Source organism: Platalea leucorodia (assembly GCF_965183815.1).
Source record: "Platalea leucorodia genome assembly, chromosome: W".
NCBI lineage: Eukaryota > Metazoa > Chordata > Aves > Pelecaniformes > Threskiornithidae > Platalea > Platalea leucorodia.
In genome coordinates, this window is record NC_138859.1 from 6,171,231 (window position 1) to 6,191,940 (window position 20,710).

A 20,710-nucleotide genomic window follows, 5' to 3' on the forward strand; every position below is an offset into this window, starting at 1 on the left:
CTCGCAGTATTCCCATCCTGAAAGAATTTAAAATACCATCAGCTTTATCTTTAAATGGTAATCTGCTAATTATTAAATAAAAAAGAAATGATAAAGAGTTGGTGAGTCATGAGCGTGAAAGGGAACCAAGGCTTCGGGGCATGTGTGTTTGTACATAAATCTTGGGTAATCAAGAAAAAATTAATTTATCTCTTCAATTCTAGGTGTCATTGATGATAACGATACTTAAAAAAGCAACCCTGATGTCCCAGCTGGATTACTGAGCACTTTTGTGATTCTTGGAGGTGCTGCTGTTTAAATAAGAAGTTGTCCTTAGTACTTGGCCTGTCATCCCAGAAGCATCCACTTGGGTACTGTATGCAAGTCCTTGACATTCTGGAAACGATGGGGATTGGTAAAAATACCACTTCGAAATCTGTGGAGGCAGGAGGCTCAACAGAAGGCAAATACGAGGATGAATCTAAACATCCCACCTTTTTCACGCTGCCTGTAAGTAACACCTTCAGGTACCACATAGTCAAGCCCAGCGTGAATCAGTGAATAAGGCTTTGTTCTAACCGTGTTGTACAAAACCTTTATTTCCACAGTAGTTAGTAAAACCTCTTTTGCCACTTGTTACTGTTTATATATAAACATGGTCAATTATGTTGTCTGTAGTTATTTCATGTCTGCGCTCCAAAGCAGTGCTGTTCGCAGGACATGCGATTCCCCAGGCAGTTCATGATTAAAACAATTAACTGTCCTACTGCAGAATGCATCAGCTCCCGGTATGTCCTGAGTTGCTTGACTAAGAGTAGCAGGCAACAGCAAGGAAACATTTGCTTGTCGTCTTTTACTTATTCAGATTTTCAGTTGTATCATTCTGTTATACATGTCTGCCTCTTAAGAACTCTTTCAGTCAGTCTGCTGCCGGTTTCCCCCCACCCTCAGCTGACACTGTCCAGGCTTTGAGGAGCTGAATGCGATGTCTTTCAAGTCTCTGTTTATTCCTCGACCTGCTGTTATAGAAATGATTGCTTGCTGTGCTTGTAACATTTTCTGACAAAATGTCAAAGGCAGATGTCAAGTGCCAAAGGAGAAAACTGAGTGACGTGAGGTATGATTGCAGAGAAAATGTTTATTTTAAGGCCTTGTGTTTCTTTTTTTGTTTTATTTTTAAGGTTGTGATAAATGGTGGAGCAACATCCAGCGGTGATCAGGATACAGAAGACACAGAGTTGATGGCCATCTATACTACAGAAAATGGCATAGCAGAAAAGGTATGTAGTGGTTTCCTTCTAGGTGAGAACTCATTCTTGCTTTTTCAGTTCTATTATTTGTCCACACTAGTTTTACTTGGCTGAGATGTTTTCTTTCTCTAATCAAACATGCTGACTTGCAGGTTCAGATCAGGCTTGGGGGAGTTCTGTCCTCATGACTCTTCTGGTCACACATTTTGGTTGCAGAATGCGGGGAATGACTCAGCAAATGTTAGAAGCAGTTAATGCACTTTGACCTGCAACTGAAATTCATAATATGCAATTTTTTGATTTCTTCATTTCCACTGGCCTTTTGCATGGCTTCCCTGATAAGGTCATTCTCTTTCTGTTCTTCAGTTCTTAACTTTTTCTGCATTTAGTCAAGTAAACTGGTGGTGTTGAGCACCTTCAAAAGTGGGATCTTTCCTACTCTTTCCCAATTTCTTCCAAGCTCCAACCTCATAAACTTAATTTTTCTAATCCTTCTTTCAAGTAAGGGGCTGCTTATTATTTAGCGACAGCTTTGTGAACGAAGTTCAGGTCTTTCATAAAAACCCTTGAACATTTTTCCTTAGGATAACGATGATTGTATCTTAGCTATTCAGAAAGACCCAGTTGAGGCCTCAAAGGAGAGCAATTTTGTTGTGATTTTTTCCAGCTTTTTTCTCAACTCCATCATTCCTCAAGCCTGTTCAATAATAATCCTGCAAGAAGAGACAGTGTGAATCTAAGCTTTTGTTTAAAATAAGTAAGAGGATTACAGTAAATCTGAACAGCACCTTCTTCTGAAATGTTTATATCTAATTGGCTTTGTGGTTAAGCCTTATCTCTGAAAAGCCTCAATTTGACCAAATTTTTCAAATGTCCTTATTGAAACAAGAACAAAACTCTCGTAGTTCCAAGCAAGAGCATCATGATGCTCATTTCTTTGAGGCTGTAACTTCTGTTGGGGCAAGGATGATACCAAAGGGTGTAGCTAAGGTTTTCCTAACTCAGACATCAAAATTCACTTCTGAATTTCAGATTTTAAATGTACCCTAAACAGGTGATTCTGACAGAGGTCTTTTAGTGTTAGATTTTAAAAGAATGTTAAGAATGCCACCATGTGCCTTCGTATACTCTGTCTCTTACAGATAGTCTGCCTGTATGTCTTGAATACATCTCTACTATCATCTCGATCATGCTGATATTTTAATGGACAAATTTTGGCAACTGTTGACATGCATATGTCTGTGATGGCTGATTTTTGGAGCATGCTCAGACTAGTGTGGAGAGAGACAGTCTGATAAAAGCTTTGAGCAAAAGGTGTTGGGATGAAATTGTGCAACTAAGATTAGCGATCTCTAGACATTAAAGCATGTCTTCATGGCCTGTTTTTACCAAAGGAACATTTTTCTCACTTCCACTTGATCCATGTGATCAGAACTGTAAATGATGGATGATAATTCACCTTAAAGAGACCATAAGCTTTTAATCAACCAAATCTGTTTGAGTTAAAGCTTTGCTGTGACTTACAATGAACGAACAGTGAAAGGAGGGGCTGTAGCAATTAACAGCCTCATGTATTTAGATAGTATTTCTGGTAATCTAGGCAAACCTCCTGCGTTTCACTTAAAATAAGTGTGTGCATGAAGCATGTTTGTTCTTGGCTTTCCATTCCTCTTGAGAGATCATTCATCAAAAAAGCAAACGAAAGACCTTGAATAAAAAGCCTTTAACAAAGAGGACTGAAATGTACTTAATTGCTGGAGGATCCCCAATGCTTATGTTGTCTCACAGTATTTATTAGCAGAAACAATAAACTATTAGCCCAGATGATAAATAACTGTATTGCTGCATTCCTATAAAATAAACAATACTATGTTGCTTATTGCTTAATAGAGTTAATTTGAACATGTTGTCGGCTCTTTATCTAAGGTATTTCTCTAAAGGCCCTGTTCCCTGTAATTAATCAGTTTTCTTTTGATCCTTCCCACTAGTACTTGATAACAGAGCCTTCATCTTGCACTGTTGTTGATGTTTGCTTCTTTGGATTTTGGGGTGGGCTTGGTCGTGTGTGCCCCCCCCCCCCAACATTTTTGCTCCACCTTTATCTCTGTCTCATTTTTTCCCCCCCTGTTTATACTTATTCTGTGCTTTTTTCATTTTTGTGTTGTTCCACTTTTGGCCAATTAAAAAAAAAAAAAAAAAAAATTAGTCTCTGATTGGCATCTCATTCAAAAAGGTGCAGTTCATTCCCGGTAGTTCCCTACAGCATACTATGGTGTACTTGGCAAGCACCAGCACATAGTCAGTATATTAAACCAGCAGGCACATGCTGGAGATACGAAAGGGTCAGTGACTTATCAGCAGGATAGCCAGACCTCACCCTAGTTCTCAAATTCATCATTGTTTGGTCTTGGTCTCTTTTATGTTGGTTGCCTTTAGCCATTATCTACTAAAGGTTTGATGAAGGTGAAAGTTTCCTCTTCCAAAGTAGAATAAGTCTGGCTTTTGGAAGGAATAAGGAGTATCCTGGATTTTTTTTATCTGACCACTTTGCTGTGTAGGACAGACATTGCTATGACAATTGTGCCTTAAAGTTTGAAATTCTTTTGTTAGAAGACCTATAAACTTCACTTTCTAAAGGAGAGCTTAAATTGGTTTGCAGTTGTTGGTCTGTGCCCAAAGAGAGCTATCTGCATGCCATGGATGAGTCGACTGTTCCTAGGCCTGGTGCCTTGTCATGGTTTAACCCCAGCCGGCAACTAAGCACCACACAGCTGCTCGCTCACTGCCCCCACCCCAGTGGGATGGGGGAGAGAATCGGAAGGGTGAAAGTCAGAAAACTCATGGGTTGAGATAAGAACAGTTTAATAATTGAAGTAAAATGAAATAGAATAGTAGTAGCAGTAGTAATAATAATATACAAAGCAAGTGATACACTCTACAATTGCTCACCACCTACGAACTGATTCCCAGCACATTCCTGAGCAGCGATCGCTCTCCCCCGGCCAACTCCCCCCAGCTTACATACTGGGCATGACGCCATACGGTATGGCATAGCCCTTTGGCCAGTCTGGGCCAGCTGTCCTGGCTGTGCCCCCTCCCAGCTTCTCGTGCACTGGGCAGAGCATGGGAAGCTGAAAAGTCCTTGACCGGTGTAAGCACTGCTTAGCAACAACTAAAACATCAGTGTGTTATCAACATTATTCTCATCCTAAATCCAAAACACAGCACTATGCCAGCTACTAGGAAGAAAATTAACTCTATCCCAGCTGAAACCAGGACAGTATCCACCCCTTATTCCATACCATATACATCATATCCAGGTCTTAAACCTTCCAATACATTCCAATTAATCACCACCACTTTTCCTGTCTTTTGATATATACACACAGATATCATTCCCTTAGTCTATAGGCTATCCTTCTAAAATGTTGTTTGAGTTCATTTAGTCCATGACTTTGGGCTTCATCCATCATAACAGTCCTTCAGGGCAGGAGAGATGGTGTGTGGTGTTGGATTGTTGCATGCTGAAGCCAGTTCTGGTTCCATCACCGCTGCACTTTGCTCGGTTTCCTCAAAGTTCATTCTTCATTAATCTGGGCGATTCTTACTGTAATACCGTTGATATGGCACATAGTAATCATTGAAGTGATGACATCCCATATTATATAGCAACTAACATTATACCATTCAGTTCATTGGCTATTTTCACCCAAAATCAAATCCCCTTGAGGTACAGATCCTTCCCCATCCTTTCACATCACCCACCAAGTGCACCCAGGTCCTTGAGCAAAAGCAATCCCACGAATGGGTTTGCCTTTGCCTGAGGCAGGAGTAACCCAGACTGTCTTCCCCAGCATATTTTTTAGGTGCGCTACAGGGACTTTATCAACCCTTCTAGAGTATGTAAAAGCCTTGACTGGGCAGGGCCAGCTCGATTGGCAGATCCCCTAGTGTTGACTAACCAGGTGGCCTTTGCTGAATGTGTATCCCAGTGTTTGAATGTCCCACCGCCCATTGCTCTCAGTGTAGTCTGTAACAGTCCATTGTAGCGTTTGATTTTCCCGGAGGCTGGTGCGTGATAGGGGATGTGATGTACCCACTCAATGCCATGCTCTTTGGCCCAGGTGTCTATGAGGCTGTTTCAGAAATGAGTCCTGTTGTCTGACTCAATTCTTTCTGGGGTGCCATGTCGCCATAGGACTTGCTTTTCAAGGCCCAGGATAGCGTTCCGGGCGGTGGCATGGGGCACGGGATATGTTTCCAGCCATCCGGTGGTTGCTTCCACCATGGAGAGCACATGGCGCTTGCCTTGGCGGGTTTGTGGGAGCGTGATATAATCAATCTGCCAGGCCTCCCCGTATTGATATTTCAGCCATCGTCCTCCATACCAGAGAGGCTTGAACCGCTTGGCTCGCTTGATTGCAGCGCGTGTTTCGCATTCATGGATAACCTGTGCAATAGTGCCCATGGTCAGGTCCACCCCTCGATCGCGAGCCCATCTATATGTTGCATCTCTTCCTTGGTGGCCTGAGGTGTCATGGGCCCACCAAGCTAGAAATAATCCATCCTTATGGTGCCAGTCCAGGTCCACCTGAGCCACTTCAATCTTAGCAGCCTGATCCACCTGCTGGTTGGTTTGATGTTCTTCAGTGGCCTGACTCTTGGGTACGTGAGCATCTACGTGACGTACTTTTACAACCAGGTTCTCTACCCGGGCAGCAATATCTTGCCACAATGCGGCAGCCCAGATGGGTTTGCCTCTGCCCTGCCAGTTGCTCTGCTTCCATTGCTGTAACCACCCCCACAGGGCATTTGCCACCATCCATGAGTCAGTATAGAGATAGAGCACTGGCCACTTTTCTCATTCAGCAGTATCTAAAGCCAGCTGGATGGCTTTCACCTCTGCAAACTGACTTGATTCACCTTCTCCTTCAGCAGTTTCTGCAACTTGTCGTACAGGACTCCATACAGCAGCTTTCCACCTCCGATGCTTCCCCACAAGACGACGGGACCCATCAGTGAACAGGGCATATTGCTTCTCATTTTCTGGTAGTTTATTATACGGTGGGGCCTCCTCAGCACACGTCACCTCCTCCTCTGGCGATATTCCAAAATCTTTGCCTTCTGGCCAGTCCATGATCACTTCCAAGATTCCTGGGCAACTGGGGTTTCCTATTCGAGCCCGTTGGGTGATCAGTGTGACCCACTTACTCCACGTAGCATCAGTTGCATGATGTGTACAGGGGACCCTCCCTTTGAACATCCAGCCCAGCACTGGCAGTCGGGGTGCCAGGAGGAGCTGTGCTTCAGTACCAACCACTTCCAAAGCGGCTCGAACCCCTTCATAGGCTGCCAATAGCTCTTTTTCAGTTGGAGTATAGCCAGCCTCGGATCCTCTGTATCCCCGACTCCAAAACCCTAGGGGTCGACCTCGAGTCTCCCCTGGTGCTTTCTGCCAGAGGCTCCAGGTAGGACCATTCTCCCCGGCTGCAGTGTAGAGCACATTTTTAATATCTTGTCCTGCCCGGACTGGCCCAAGGGCTACTGCACGGACTCTCTCCTGTTTAATTTGTTCAAAGGCTTGTCGTTGCTCAGGGCCCCATTTGAAATCGTTCTTCTTCCGGGTCACTTGATAGAGAGGGCTTAGGATGAGACTGTAATTTGGAATATGCCTTCTCCAAAAACCCACAGTGCCCAAGAAAGCTTGTGTTTCCTTTTTGCTGGTTGGTGGGGACACGGCTGTTATTTTGTTGACCACATCCATTGGGATCTGACGACGCCCATCTTGCCATTTTATTCCTAAGAACTGGATCTCCTGTGCAGGTCCCTTGACCTTACTTTGTTTTATGGCAAAGCCGGCCTCCAGAAGGATTTGGACTATTTGCTTCCCTTTCTCAAAAACCTCTTCTGCTGTGTTGCCCCACACGATGATGTCATCAATGTATTGCAGGTGTTCCGGAGCCCCACCCTGTTCCAGTGCAGCCTGGATCAGTCCATGGCAAATGGTGGGGCTGTGTTTCCACCCCTGGGGCAGTCGATTCCAGGTGTACTGGATGCCCCTCCAAGTGAAAGCAAACTGTGGCCTGCACTCTGCCGCCAAAGGGACTGAGAAAAACGCATTAGCGATGTCAATGGTGGCACACCACTTGGCTGCCTTTGACTCCAATTCATATTGAAGTTCTAGCATGTCCGGCACGGCAGCGCTCAGCGGCGGCGTGACTTTGTTCAGTCCGGGATAGTCTACTGTTAGTCTCCACTCTCCATTAGACTTTCGCACTGGCCATATGGGACTGTTAAAAGGTGAGGGAGTCTTGCTGATCACTCCTTGGCTCTGCAGTCGACGAATCAGCTTATGGACGGGAATCAGGGAGTCTCGGTTGGTGCGATATTGCCGCCGGTGCACTGTTGTGGTAACGATTGGCACTTGTTGTTCTTTGACCCTCAGCAACCCCACAATAGAAGGGTCCTTCAAGAGACCAGGCAGGGTAGACAGCTGTTTCATTTCCTCCATCTCCAAGGCAGCTATACCAAAAGCCCACCGGTACCCTTTTGGGTCCTTGAAATACCCTCTTCTGAGGTAGTCTATGCCAAGGATGCACGGAGCCTCTGGGCCATTCACAATGGGGTGCTTCTGCCACTCCTTCCTGGTTAAGCTCACTTCAGCCTCCAACACAGTCAGCTGTTGGGATCCCCCCGTCACTCCAGAAATACGGATGGGTTCTGCCCCTTCATAGCTTGATGGCATGAGGGTACTCTGTGCACCGGTGTCTACTAAAGCCTTCTACTCCTGTGGGGCTGATGTGCCAGGCCATCGAATCCACACAGTCCAGTACACCCGGTTGTCCCTTTCCTCCACCTGGCTGGAGGCAGGGCCCCTCTAGTCCTGGTCGTAGCATTCGTTACTCACTTCTTGTAAATGCAAATCAAAAATCCCTTTATTGAGATCGGAAGCAAAATCAGCCCTTCTACTCTGTCTGGGGAACTGCTCACTGGAAACTGGAGCAGCAATTTTCCTGGGAGAACCCCCTTTTGTAGTTGTTTTTCCTTGCAACTCACGTACCTGTGCCTCTAGGGTCGAGGTAGATTTTCCATCCCACTTCCTCACGTCCTCTTCGTGGTCATGCAGATAAAACCACAGGGTGCCCCGTGGTGTGTATCCACTATATCTTCTCTCTTGAGCAGAGGGACGCTTACTCCTGATGGCTGAGATGATACTGGTCCGTACAGGTGAGGAGTAGGGCATGTCTTCTTTGAATTGCTGGAACTCCCGGGATAATTTCTCAGCTAGCACGTCAGGCAGTTTCTTCTCCACAGCCGAGATGCAGGCCCGTAGGGAGGAAGAGAGACTTTCTTCGTATTGTCGGAGTTGGCCAGCCAATTCATCCACCGCTGGTCCCTCTTCATCTTTCCAGGTCATTATTGCCAAAGAGTTTGCATGTGATGATGGTGCGCTCCGTACAAACTTCCGCCACATGGGTCGTGTGCACTGGACTTCATCTGGATCTTTGGATAACTGCTCATTGTTCAGGTCATTATGAATCACCTCCAGCACAGCTAATTCCCTCAGGTACTGGATACCTCTCTCCATGGTGGTCCACTTGCCTGGGTGACATATAACATCTTCCTTGAAGGGATACCTTTCCTTCACACCTGCCAGAAGTCGCCTCCGGAGGCTGAGGACTTTTGCCCCTTTTCCAATTGCTTTGTCAATGCCCCCTTCCCTAGAAAGGGATCCCAGCTGCTTGGCTTCCCTACCCTCTAATTCCAGGCTACTGGCCCCGTTATCCCAGCATCGGAGCAGCCAGGTGACGATGTGCTCGCCTGGACGACGACTGAAATCTTTTCGCATATCTCGCAGCTCACTCAGGGACAGGGCTCGGGTGGTTACCATCTCATTTGTGGGTTCTGCCTCTTCCTCCTCCTGTTCTCGTGATGGCCCTGGCTCATCATCAGCCCTTACTAAATGAGTTGATTTTCTCGTGTATTTTTTCTTCTGTATAGGGGCAAGTGATACTGGCACGGCTTGGTTCTCTGGCATAGCCGCAGTGCCTGTCACGGGGGCTGGCATAGCCGGAGTGCCTGTTGCCGGGGCTGGCATAGACACAGAGCCTGTTGCCGGGCCTGGTGTAGCCACAGCGCCTGTCACGGGGGCTGGTGTAGCCGCAGCACCTGTTGCTGGGGCTGGCATAGCTGCAACGCCTGTCGCTGGGGCTGGTATAACCGCAGCGCCCGTCAACAGGGGCTTGCGTAGCGGCAGCACTCGTCACAGGGGCTGATGTAGCCGCAGCGCCTGTCGCTGGGGCTGGCATAACTGCAGCGCCTGTCATAGGGGCCAGCATAGCCACAGCACCCGTCACAGGCGCTGGCATAGCCACAGTGCCTGTCGCCGGGGCTGGCATAGTCACAGCGCCTGTCGTTTTGTCGTTAGATCCAGAGACCTTCTCTTCCCCTTGAGGGTTCTGAATGGTGTTGAATAGGGCTCGGCAAGCATGGGCCAGGCCCCAGCACATTGCGGTGATTTGTGTCTCTCTGGAGTTGCCAGGGTGACAGCATACTTTTTCCAAATGTCCTACTAGTTTTTCAGGATTCTGCACTTGTTCAGGGGTGAAGTTCCAAAACACTGGAGGGGCCCACCGTCCTAGGTACTTGCCCATGCTCTCCCACACACCCTGCCACTCATAACTATCCAGCCTTGGGGCAGATCTCTGGATGATATTCTTAAGCTGCTTATTAACCTTAGACAAAACTGAAACAATATTCCCAAGAACTACCAATGGATATATTTTAACTACCCAAGGATGTTCAAGATACAGAAAAGTTGTTGTAATGAAGGAGGAAACATCATAGAAGGTGGCAGCGAAGGTGCCATTCTGTATTTCCTCCATGAAAAACCTCTCAGAGGAAGAGGAAGAGGTATAATTGCTAATTGTCTCCATGAGGTGGTACCCGAAGTACAGTAATGGCTTCACTACAGAACCCAAATACCAGATAGCACTCAAGGTCAGTGTTTTAATAACAAATCTCCCAGGCAAAACATCACCAATCATGGCAGAGCACAGCAAACTGCAAAACCCAACACCAATCTTTAACACGTGCTGCAAAAACAAGAGCATGGTGCAGATCAGGTAGACTAATACCAAGAACAGATGAATCAATATTATGACCAGCAACTGTTAACAGATACAAATTCCTTAATACGCTCTGGTTAATCTGTCATTATCTCAAACCCTTCAAGCCCCATATTGGACACCAAACAAGAACTTTCATGGTTTAACCCCAGCCGGCAACTAAGCACCACACAGCCGCTCGCTCACTGCCCCCACCCCGGTGGGATGGGGGAGAGAATTGGAAGGGTGAAAGTCAGAAAACTCGTGGGTTGAGATAAGAACAGTTTAATAATTGAAGTAAAATGAAATAGAATAGTAGTAGTAATAATAATAATAATATACAAAGCAAGTGATAGACTATACAATTGCTCACCACCCGCCAACCGATGCCTAGCCCGTCCCCGAGCAGCAGTCCCTGTCCCCCAGCCAACTCCCCCCAGCTTATATACTGGGCATGACGCCATACGGTATGGCATAGCCCTTTGGCCAGGCTGGGCCAGCTGTCCTGGCTGTGCCCCCTCCCAGCTTCTTGTGCACCGGGCAGAGCAGGGGAAGCTGGAAAGTCCTTGACCGGTGTAAGCACTGCTCAGCAACAACTAAAACATCAGTGTGTTATCAACATTATTCTCATCCTAAATCCCAAACACAGCACTATGCCAGCTACTAAGAAGAAAAAATCAACTCTATCCCAGACGAAACCAGGACATGCCTGCTGATCTTTTTGTTCTTTGCAGACAAATGTAGGCATAAATGTAATCGCAAACGAAAAGCTCTGAAAGGGCTAATAAACTTGCTGCATGTGCTGTGGTCTTCCTGGTAGAAACAGGTCATCGTTTCTGATTTCTGCTGCCCAAAGATGAGGGGGAACATTAATATAATATAATAGCAGCTGATATGATATGATATAATATAATAGCAGGTGGAAAAGTTAAGGAACGTACTTGATGCAACCTCATCAGTCCTACGAAGAAAAATTAGTGTTCGGCACTAAGTGGAACAGTTAGGTAGCTACTGGATATTGGTCTGGCAAAGTTAGAGAAGCTAGAAAAGAGGCCAAAAGATGGGTTTTCAAAAGACAGGGGCCAAAACAGAGCCACCAATCTGTACAAATCACTTACTGGATTTTTAGAGAATCTGGTATCCTTCATGGGAACATCATGAACTTTGAAAATCCCATTTTTGTCTGTCCTTGGAACAAGTAATGCAGGTTGCTCAGTGCACAGTGGTAGGTGTTTTATCTTTTCACACTGCAGTCAGGTGGGGATCTATCCACAGTTTGTTCTCCTAAATCTGTGCTGCTATTTGTGTGGCTTCAGCAAGCTAATGTTGACGTGATTCATGAAGCAGTTAATTTCTGCTGATACCTCTCTGTTCCCACCTCACAGGCAGATGTTGTAACCATTCTTACTCTTCCTTCATGACCTCTGCCTCTCTGTAAGTGTATGATGACCTCTTAGTCAAAATGTTGAATAAACAGGCAATATCACTGGTGAGCAAAGTTCTTGGGTGGAGCGTATGTTGCAGTGAAATTGAGGGGAGGTGAGGCAATCATACACACTTTATTTTTTTTTAATATGTATATATGTGTGTGTGTGTATAGTCTCTGGGGAAAGGTTAACAAAACTGCTTTATAACAACAGAAAGTATCACAGGAGCTTCTTTGGGTGAATCTTTGCTTTGTTTTCCTGAGCAAGTTCTTCAAAGAAGCCTCTAGTGATGATAAATGTCCTGCTGTTTGTCCATAACTACGTTGGCTGTTGAGTCTTCCTCCTTCTGCCTGTCTTTGTGGGTCAGCCACTGTGTCCTGCCTTCGATCTACACATAATTGCATTAACATGAGGTTGTATGTGTTTTTTCCTAAGTTCCAGTTAGAGACAAGATGTGTACAGGTTTACTGCTGCTCAGTGCTCTCCCTCCAGTATGAGGTGAAGCTCTAAAACTCAAGTTCCTGATTTTTTTATTTGTTGTTTTTTAAGAGAATCAGGTCAGGAGAGCGGTCTTTCATTTTTCAGTCGATGAAAAAATGACATCGGTACTGCAAATTGGCAAGATGAGTTGTGCAGTGAACAATTTCCCTTATTTCTCTGTTTAGGACCTGTACCTTATTTAAACTAACCCTAGTGAGCAGATTGCTTGGTGCTTAACGTTGTTTAAAAGAGTTTTCTGAAATTAGTGTTTCTAGATTTTGCCTTTCCACTGTAATACCCTTGACCTTTCCATAGTGGTGTAGTTATCTACACTCCCTGAATTTGAATTAACCCAGTGGCATTTGTTTTCTCAACAGAAATCGGAGTTAAGAGGGAAGTACCATGGGTCAGTTTGGCTTCACTGACCTTGTAGATGATAAACCAAATGGAGATTATCTAAGCATAATCTGTGGATGTGTTGTGATTTTTGAAGAAGTAAAGACCATTTGAGGCACAGTCACGAGTCTGGCAAAGTTCCTGGTCTTTGTGTAAGGCTACTTCACGGGTTTGTTATGTTCTAGGGTGGATTAGGTCAGAACAGTAGTTATATAAGGTATTTTTTGGTTAGTTGAGCTGAAATGATAAAATCTGATACTTCTTCCTGCTTTTGTTGTTGGCATTTGGGCTTTGGAGCATTGTGGTTTTGTTCTCAGGAATTTCAAAACCAGAGAGTTTGAACGAAACGATTCCACTTAGTTGTAAAGAAGTTGTAAAGAAGTCGTAAAGAAGAAGATTGAGCTGAATCTTGTTTTAATGGAAAATCTGCGGGGATTTTGATCTATGTATATGTGTGGTCAGTTAGCTTTCTGCGAATTAGGGCACACAGTAGGCCAGAATGTGGTCTTGCTTAAATTCCTGTAGGTTTGGAGGAAGTCTGCTTGACTAATATGAATTGGCCATGGATGTATTCAGTTATAATGATCAGCATTTTTCTTGACTGCTTGAATGTGGGGTGGAAGCAAAAATAATAAATCTTGTGGCTAAAAAAGGTTAACCAAGACTGAAATTGAGTAAGAATTAAGTGGGGAAGCAATTACTGCGAGGAACTTTCTTGCCTGTGATTTTGGTCTCTTATGCAAGGACAGCCATTCTGCTTTGAATTCTTGAATAATTCTAGCCATTGTTGACTCTTCTACTTAGTTCCGATTCTTCCTTTTTTTCTTTTTTCTTTTTTTCTTTTTTCTATAAACAGTTCTGTCATGATAATCCCTTTTTTGGGCACCTTTTGGCTGTCAGATCGGTTATATCATAAATGAACAATTGTTGTGTTAGTATAAATAAGCAGGGAATGGCTTGTAGAAGTGAATGTGTTTGGTACAAGGTCAGTAGCTACAGCTGGAGATGAGCTCATTGTCAGAGGTAAAAGACTTCAAAAATGTAACATATCAACATTGCTTGGGAGTATTATACCAGCCTTGGAGTATCTGGGAATTGCCTCATAGTTCAAAATCGGTTTATTCATGTGTAACAGTAACCTACTGTTGTCCTTTGTGTCCTCCCCCACTTTTTTTACTCACCTTTCTACCCTCCCTATCAAAATAGAGCTCTTTGGCAGAGACGCTGGACAGCAGTGGCAGTTTAGACGCACAGAGAACTGACATGATTTACACTATCGAAGATGTTCCTCCTTGGTATCTCTGCATATTTTTGGGGTTACAGGTATGTTTCAAAACAGCTATAATATTTTCTCTGTAACTTTTAAAGCTTCTTTAGCATTTTCTGTGTAGTTCATTGCATTTGTGTATGTGATAATTTTATTCTTCCCACACTCTCACACATTTGAAGAAAGTGTTAAGATAGTTTCTTCTGAAGTTGATCACAAAGATTACTGTGTTGATAATGATCTATATTATTGTTTGCTGGCTTATGCATTTGTGAGATTCACTTAAATATTTAGTCTTCTAAGCTGCTGCTAGTTAATAAGTGAGCAAATGCTAAGTGGTAAGCTTCAGAAACTGACATTTGGCACCTTTCTTTCTCGAATGGTAATAATCTGTCCCATGGGAATGCTGAGAATTTGTTAATATCTGTAAAGTATGTTGAGATCTCCAAACAAATACATTCCAAAGCATCCTTTTTATTTCTGCCTTTCCTCAAAGACAGATGATTCTGTAGGGATTATATTTTTATTGGCATTGTTGAATACGGAGACTCTTGTTTGTTTGTTTGCTTAATGTATTTGGATTGAAAAAGAATTAATCTACCTAGTTTCTGGTACTTGAGAGCTTATTTGCAGCCTGGTTTGTGTGTGCTCTAAGTTCATTTGTAAGCTAATGGTTTTTCACATGGTTGAAAGTGAATGGGGTTATTTATCTACTTTTCTGAGTTAGAAGCTGTTTTCAGCACAGTTACCTAGATACCTCCTCATCAAGAACAGTAGCCATGTAGCTATGTAAATAACCTAGTTTATCCTACAGAAATAGCGATCAGAAATAGCAACAGGCTAGTGGTAGCTCAACATGGAAGGAAAATACTTGAAGAAATGCTTAGGACCAGGAAGTGAGAGCTTTGGTGGATAATTCAAAAGCAAAAATACCCAATGCAAAAGAAAAGATGGTCATAAATTTATTTACTTATTAATATTGGCTGCAGTATTAACAAATCATTTTTCTCTTCACAGCATTACTTAACATGTTTCAGTGGAACTATAGCAGTGCCCTTTTTGCTAGCTGATGCCATGTGTGTTGGATTTGACCAGTGGGCTACCAGCCAGTTGATTGGGACCATTTTCTTCTGTGTGGGCATCACTACATTGTTACAAACAACCTTTGGGTGCAGGTGAGAGTCAGGACTTGTTTCTAGTTGTTGAGATGGTGATAAGACTAGACATCTGTTGGGATTTCCGGGATGCAGTCCAAGATCCAAGAGGTAGTTAGTCTATTTTCAAAGGATAAACATGAAACACAAGTTAGCAGGTCAAATACAGGGCAGTTAGGGAAAGCTTTTGGAAAGCTGCTCCCAAAAAAAGGTGGATCTGAAATCAGAGAAGGCATCCCAAGGGTAAGAAAATACAGCAGGGGCAGGGAGAGGGAAGAAGGAAGAGGGAAATCTCTGAGGACAGAGAAGGTCGAAGTGTTTCTGAGGGAAAGGAAAAATTCATACACCTTGGTAAAGAGGAACTAATTTTGATATTTTTATTAGTTTCTTGATGATACTATATTCTGGCCAATATTTAGGTGGTTGTGATTAGTCCTACAGGAAATTGTGTGCTTGTTCCCATAAAGTGCTTGTCAATTTAAAAAGGTAGGAAAAAATGATGAGGGTAACTTTTTATTCTCTGAACTGAGTGTCTGTCGTGATTTAACCCCAGCCAGCAACTAAGCACCACGCAGCCGCTCGCTCACTCCCCACCAGTGGGATGGGGGAGAGAATCAGAAGGGTAAAAGGGAGGAAACTCGTGGGTTGAGATAAGAACAGTTTAATAATTGAAGTAAAATAAATTAGAACAGTTAAACAGGCAAAGCAAAAACCGTGCACGCAAACAAAACAAAGCAAGGAATTCATTCACTACTTCCCATGGGCAGGCGGGTGTTCAGCCATCCCCAGGAAAGCAGGGCTCCATCACGCGTAACGGTGACTTGAGAGGACAAACGCCATCATACCCAATGTCCCCCCTTCCTTCTTCTTCCCCCAGCTTATATACTGAGCATGACGCCATACGGTATGGCATAGCCCCTTGGCCAGGCTGGGCCAGCTGTCCTGGCTGTGCCCCCTCCCAGCTGCTTGTGCACCGGGCAGAGCAGGGGAAGCTGAAAAGTCCTTGACCGGTGTGAGCGCCACTTAGCACCTATTCAGCAACAGCTTAGCACTACTTAGCAAGAACCAAAGCATCAGTGTATCATCGACATTGTTCTCATCCTAAACCCAAAACACAGCCCCATACCGGCTACCAAGACGAAAATTAACTCTATCCCAGCTGAAACCAGGACAGTGTCTCTGGTACCTTTCAATACAAATAAATCATTTGTTTTTATTTGTTAGTTGCTCTGAGTTGCAGGCAATGATCTGAGTTGGGAAGAAATGCATATGTGTACAGGGATGCCTGTACCTCTCCTTTGGTCTGTTCTCCTTAGGAGGATGCAAGAGACCAATTCAGGTGTTAACAAATACTTGTAAAAACCTGGTGTTGGTAAGAACAGGATGTTGTAAGTTTTATTAACATGAAGATAAATATTTTTTAAAAATGTGTGTTCTACAGTAAACACTGCAGAGAGATGTTTGACATGTTTACTTAAACTTTTGTTGACTCTGTCTGTGAGAATTGGGAATAGCTAAAACCTGCAGAGTTATTTCTGCATCTTCTTGAATAAACCAAGAGTGATAAGTAAAACCAGAAGAAAAGTGCATATTTTAAGAGTATGCCATCATATGGTTACTTGATTCATGGGTCATTTATTTCAATTTAAGAACAATGTGAGCTGAAATCTTGCATTCCAATCGAAAATGGACAAACACCCCCTACATTTTTAAAGATTTATCTAAGAAACAGAATCTTTGGGTGGAAAAGTTGTCTCAATGGGGTGCAGAAGGCAAGCCTATGGTAGATCACTTGCAGTTGTAGATCAGCTTTTCATCTAAAAATTTTCCAAATATTTCAGGTTTTCCAATGTAACCTTTTAGTTGCTATTTTAGTTAGCTTTAGTTAGCTTTCTTGTCTTTTTTCCTTTGGAAAAAACCTTCCCTTTATTTTTTTTATTATGTCTTACTAAACATAAAATCACTCCGCTGTTTTGTATGAAAAGTTCATTCTGATGACAACACAGCATAATGAAAATTGTTGAAAGAGAAAATTTTCTTTCCTCAAGGTATTTTCTTTTAGTCAAGACTACCTGCAGTTAATCATCATATTTTCTGCCTGATCGGCTCTTTGTGCTCATAGGGTAGCTTGCCTTAGCTGTAATCATAAATTTTCAAGTACCTCATCTGCAGGGAGGCAGAGGAGCAGAGTTGTGCCCTTCGGTGTTTTGAACCTCTCTTTTAATGGGAGTGATGTATTTTTTTTTCCCCCATCTTCTCTTTGTGCTTTGTATAGGGATTGTTGACCTAGGTGTGAACTGGAAGATAAGGTCCTTTATTGTTCCACTCCGAGTCTCTCCTCCCTGGATTTACTGAAGTTTAAAATCTTCCAATTTCGTAAGAAGTGCAGAGTTGCAGATGGAGATGAACTCAAAGGGGAGCTTGGTTTTCCTGTGCTTCTACCAGCTTTCTTCTTCTGCCTCAAATTTATCAGAAAAAGCTTAGGGTTTTTTTGTGCTTCCTGAGACTTGTATCTCTTCACAGAACTAAAGTTTGTCATATTTTGTCTTTTTTCCCTAGTTAATCTTGGGCTCTTTCTCATTATTACTTACTATAGGGTGATTTTGGGCTCTTGCAGAAACCAGTGCGGTCCTGTCAGTTTGAAATGCTCTGTTCCTTCTGTGTAATCCCACCTCTGCCCTCTGGTGTTTTTTTATACTTTTCAGTGGCTTCCACTTGCACATGTTTATATACGGAAGAGGCAGTGGTGTTTGGGTCTTAAAATAAGTGAACTTGTATTTAAGGAGAAAATTTCCGTGGTTGAATGTTTTATAACTATTTAACGTGTGATTCTGGTTTTATGTAAGGGTGGGAATGGGATATAGCAGCGACGTTCCCTAAATGAGATTTTAAAGTATTTATTGACAAGTCTGTCAACTGTGAAGTATTTCAGCAAATATGCCACTATGGTTTCAAAAGGTCAAATTCCATGGTTTAAAGGTCCTTAAAGATGGATTTAGCTCAATTATGAGGAGTTGTTGTGGTCAATGTGGTACCCATACTAATTTTAGGAATTCAAGCTATTTATTAGGTTATGTAATAAGCCAAAAGATTTGGCAAGGATTCAGAGTAATTAGTGTGACTGAGCCAATCAAATACAGCTTTAATATACCTAAACATTTTAGATTTTTTGCTGTGCCCATCACTACATTGTCTAAGCATTCTTACATCTGTGTGACATGTTAAGATAATGAAGACATTTCCAGATGATAACTTTAACTGCATCAAAAGCTCTGTCTTCACAAGGGCTCGTGCCAAAATTGAGAAACTTCACAATTTAGACATGAAATTAAAATGATATCCTAATCATAAGCTGGTGGTACTTTACCCATTAGTAATGAATGCCTGGCTTAGCAATCAGAAAGGTATTTCATAAGTCATGTTCCAAACTGCAGCTGTCTCTTCAGAAAGAGACTGATCATAGTGGGCTGATTTTGAGTAATAATTTAAAAAAAAAAAAAAAAGAGAAACCTTTTCTTTCTGCTTAGAAAAAAAAAAAAAAGCAATATTTTGAGCCTACAGGCCCTTTTGGTAAATATTCCAGGTTAACTGTCTCATATAAAGGTTGAGCAGATAGCTAAGCGAGACGTACTAAGACCTTATTACACAATATGTATGCAGGGTATTTTACGTGATGCAAAACTCACAATCTGGACCTAAGTCTCAGTACAACTGACTTCATCACTGGAGAATGTGTTTGCAATGTATATTTACAAAATCATTGGCGGGGGGACAGAGTACTGTGTAGGTGGGATAGAGGAGTAACAGCTTGTTACAGGTATTGCATATTTTGTCATGGGCACCAGCTTGCCCAGTTTGCTTAATGAACCTTGAAAAATAAGGTGAATCATTCACTCGTAGCTACCAACTGTTTCTTCACCAAAGATAAAGCTTTGATTTTTGCTTGAAGAAACTTAGAAGGGAATTGCATGCCAGCCAGGTGTGCTCAGATGGCTCGTGTATTTTATGAAGTTTGAGTTTCTAATGCACTTTTCAATGTTTGCGGTAAATGGGTCAGCTTTTTAGATTGCTCATGGCCCAAACTCCTTTGCAATGGTAGTTCAACTGTTCTAACTTCCTGCCTCTGAACTTCACCACTGCTGTTAGTAACATGCTTCTGGTTTGATCTTTTTTGTGTTAAGCGTGTATAAGATTTTTTTTTCCCCCACAGATTTTTTTTCCTTCTTTGTGCCTTTTCTGATCTTTATCTGAATCTGCTACAGTTACTTCTTTTTCCTTTACTGGTGTTTGCACTGGCATCGAGGCACTTCATTGTGGCTGTAAAACAGCTATAAACACGGTGCAGTAACTAGAGCCGCATGAGCAATTAAGTGTTCCACATGTTACAGTTTGAGGTCTGCTATTAAAGAGAATCCATTAATTATTACAATCTATTAATGATGGTATTTATAGAATAGTTCAAAGTGCATCTTCTCTGTAGTTAAGTAACATCTGGATATTTGTGATGTTATGCAAGCTACAGTTGATTCAATAAATATGTAGTTGGTGCTGGTAGGTGCTCTTTAGATCATAAACCATTTGGGAAGTGTAAACACCAATGCTAAGAATCTCATCTTGAAATTCTTGTAGCGTTTGTATTTATTGTTGGTAGCCACCTGGAACATCTAATCAGCTCTTATCAACGTAATGGTTATTTACACATACACTTAAAGATGAATGTATAAATGACTGTACTTCAAGTCATGCAGAGGGAAGGTATTGAGTATGCAGACTGCATACTGCTCTATCAAAGAGCGTTTTTAATGTGGCAGGATGGTAAAAGCTGCACGTTCAGCAGTCTGGCTGGTGCTTACATCAGAACGTGCATCTGTGTCCTTGTGCTGCTGAGTCAAAACCTTAAATCAGTGTCTGGTACTTGCATGCTGATATCCAGTAATTATCTGTTATAGGTGTTGTAGTAATAACTTCATGCATGTAGCGTCTTCTCTTAGGTCTTTGGTTTGTGAAGTCTTAGTATTTCTGTGTCTGTTCTTTTTAATAAGAAATTTTCATATTTCACATTTTTAATAACGCCCAATAAAGGATGGTTTTAAGGATGAGTAACCACCTAGCTGCAATTGATATCCTGACACAGTACCATAACACCGAGAAATGTCAGCATCTCTTCTTTCCCTTTCCACCAGGTTACCCTTGTTTCAAGCAAGTGCTTTTGCATTCTTAGCACCTGCTAGAGCAATACTCTCCCTGGAGAAGTGGAAATGTAATAATACAGGTAATTGTCATTTATGCTTGTTCAGGTTTAAGTGACAAATGACCCAGATCACATATAGTGCAACTGCCAAACCTTTTGATAGGGAAACTGGAAGTAATGAGCAGGGAATATGAAAAATTCTCTCCTTTAACAATGTTAAAGCTTTGTGCCTTGGAAAAAGATTCCTAAAAATGCCCTTGAGGAATTCTGTTTCTGTTTTTTTTTTTTTTAATATAAAAAATGTTGACAAAAGAAATCTAGCAGTAGCATAAAACAGTTCTTTTGTTAACAATGTAGAGAAAGGCAGAAGGATTCCTTAAATGTTCCTTTCTGGTATTTAGAAATAGTAAGTCTAATCGAATCCTTTTAAGTTGAGTAACAGTAAGTTTGAGCAATGTT

The 20,710-nt window shown here is 42.6% G+C and overlaps 1 protein-coding gene across 1 annotated transcript in view; it reads left to right on the plus strand.

Annotated features, from left to right (window-relative positions):
* The first annotated feature begins 296 nt into the window (after positions 1–296).
* The window catches only part of LOC309601529 (solute carrier family 23 member 2-like), a 34,121-nt gene continuing 13,707 nt past the window's right edge, over positions 297–20,710 (plus strand). Inside the window, exons 1-5 of the mRNA XM_082334574.1 lie at positions 297–489; positions 1,161–1,259; positions 13,846–13,962; positions 14,924–15,081; positions 20,244–20,332. Of these exons, the coding sequence (XP_082190700.1) occupies positions 358–489; positions 1,161–1,259; positions 13,846–13,962; positions 14,924–15,081; positions 20,244–20,332 (595 nt within the window). The 5' untranslated portion in view covers positions 297–357. The remainder of the gene's footprint in view (positions 490–1,160; positions 1,260–13,845; positions 13,963–14,923; positions 15,082–20,243; positions 20,333–20,710) is intronic.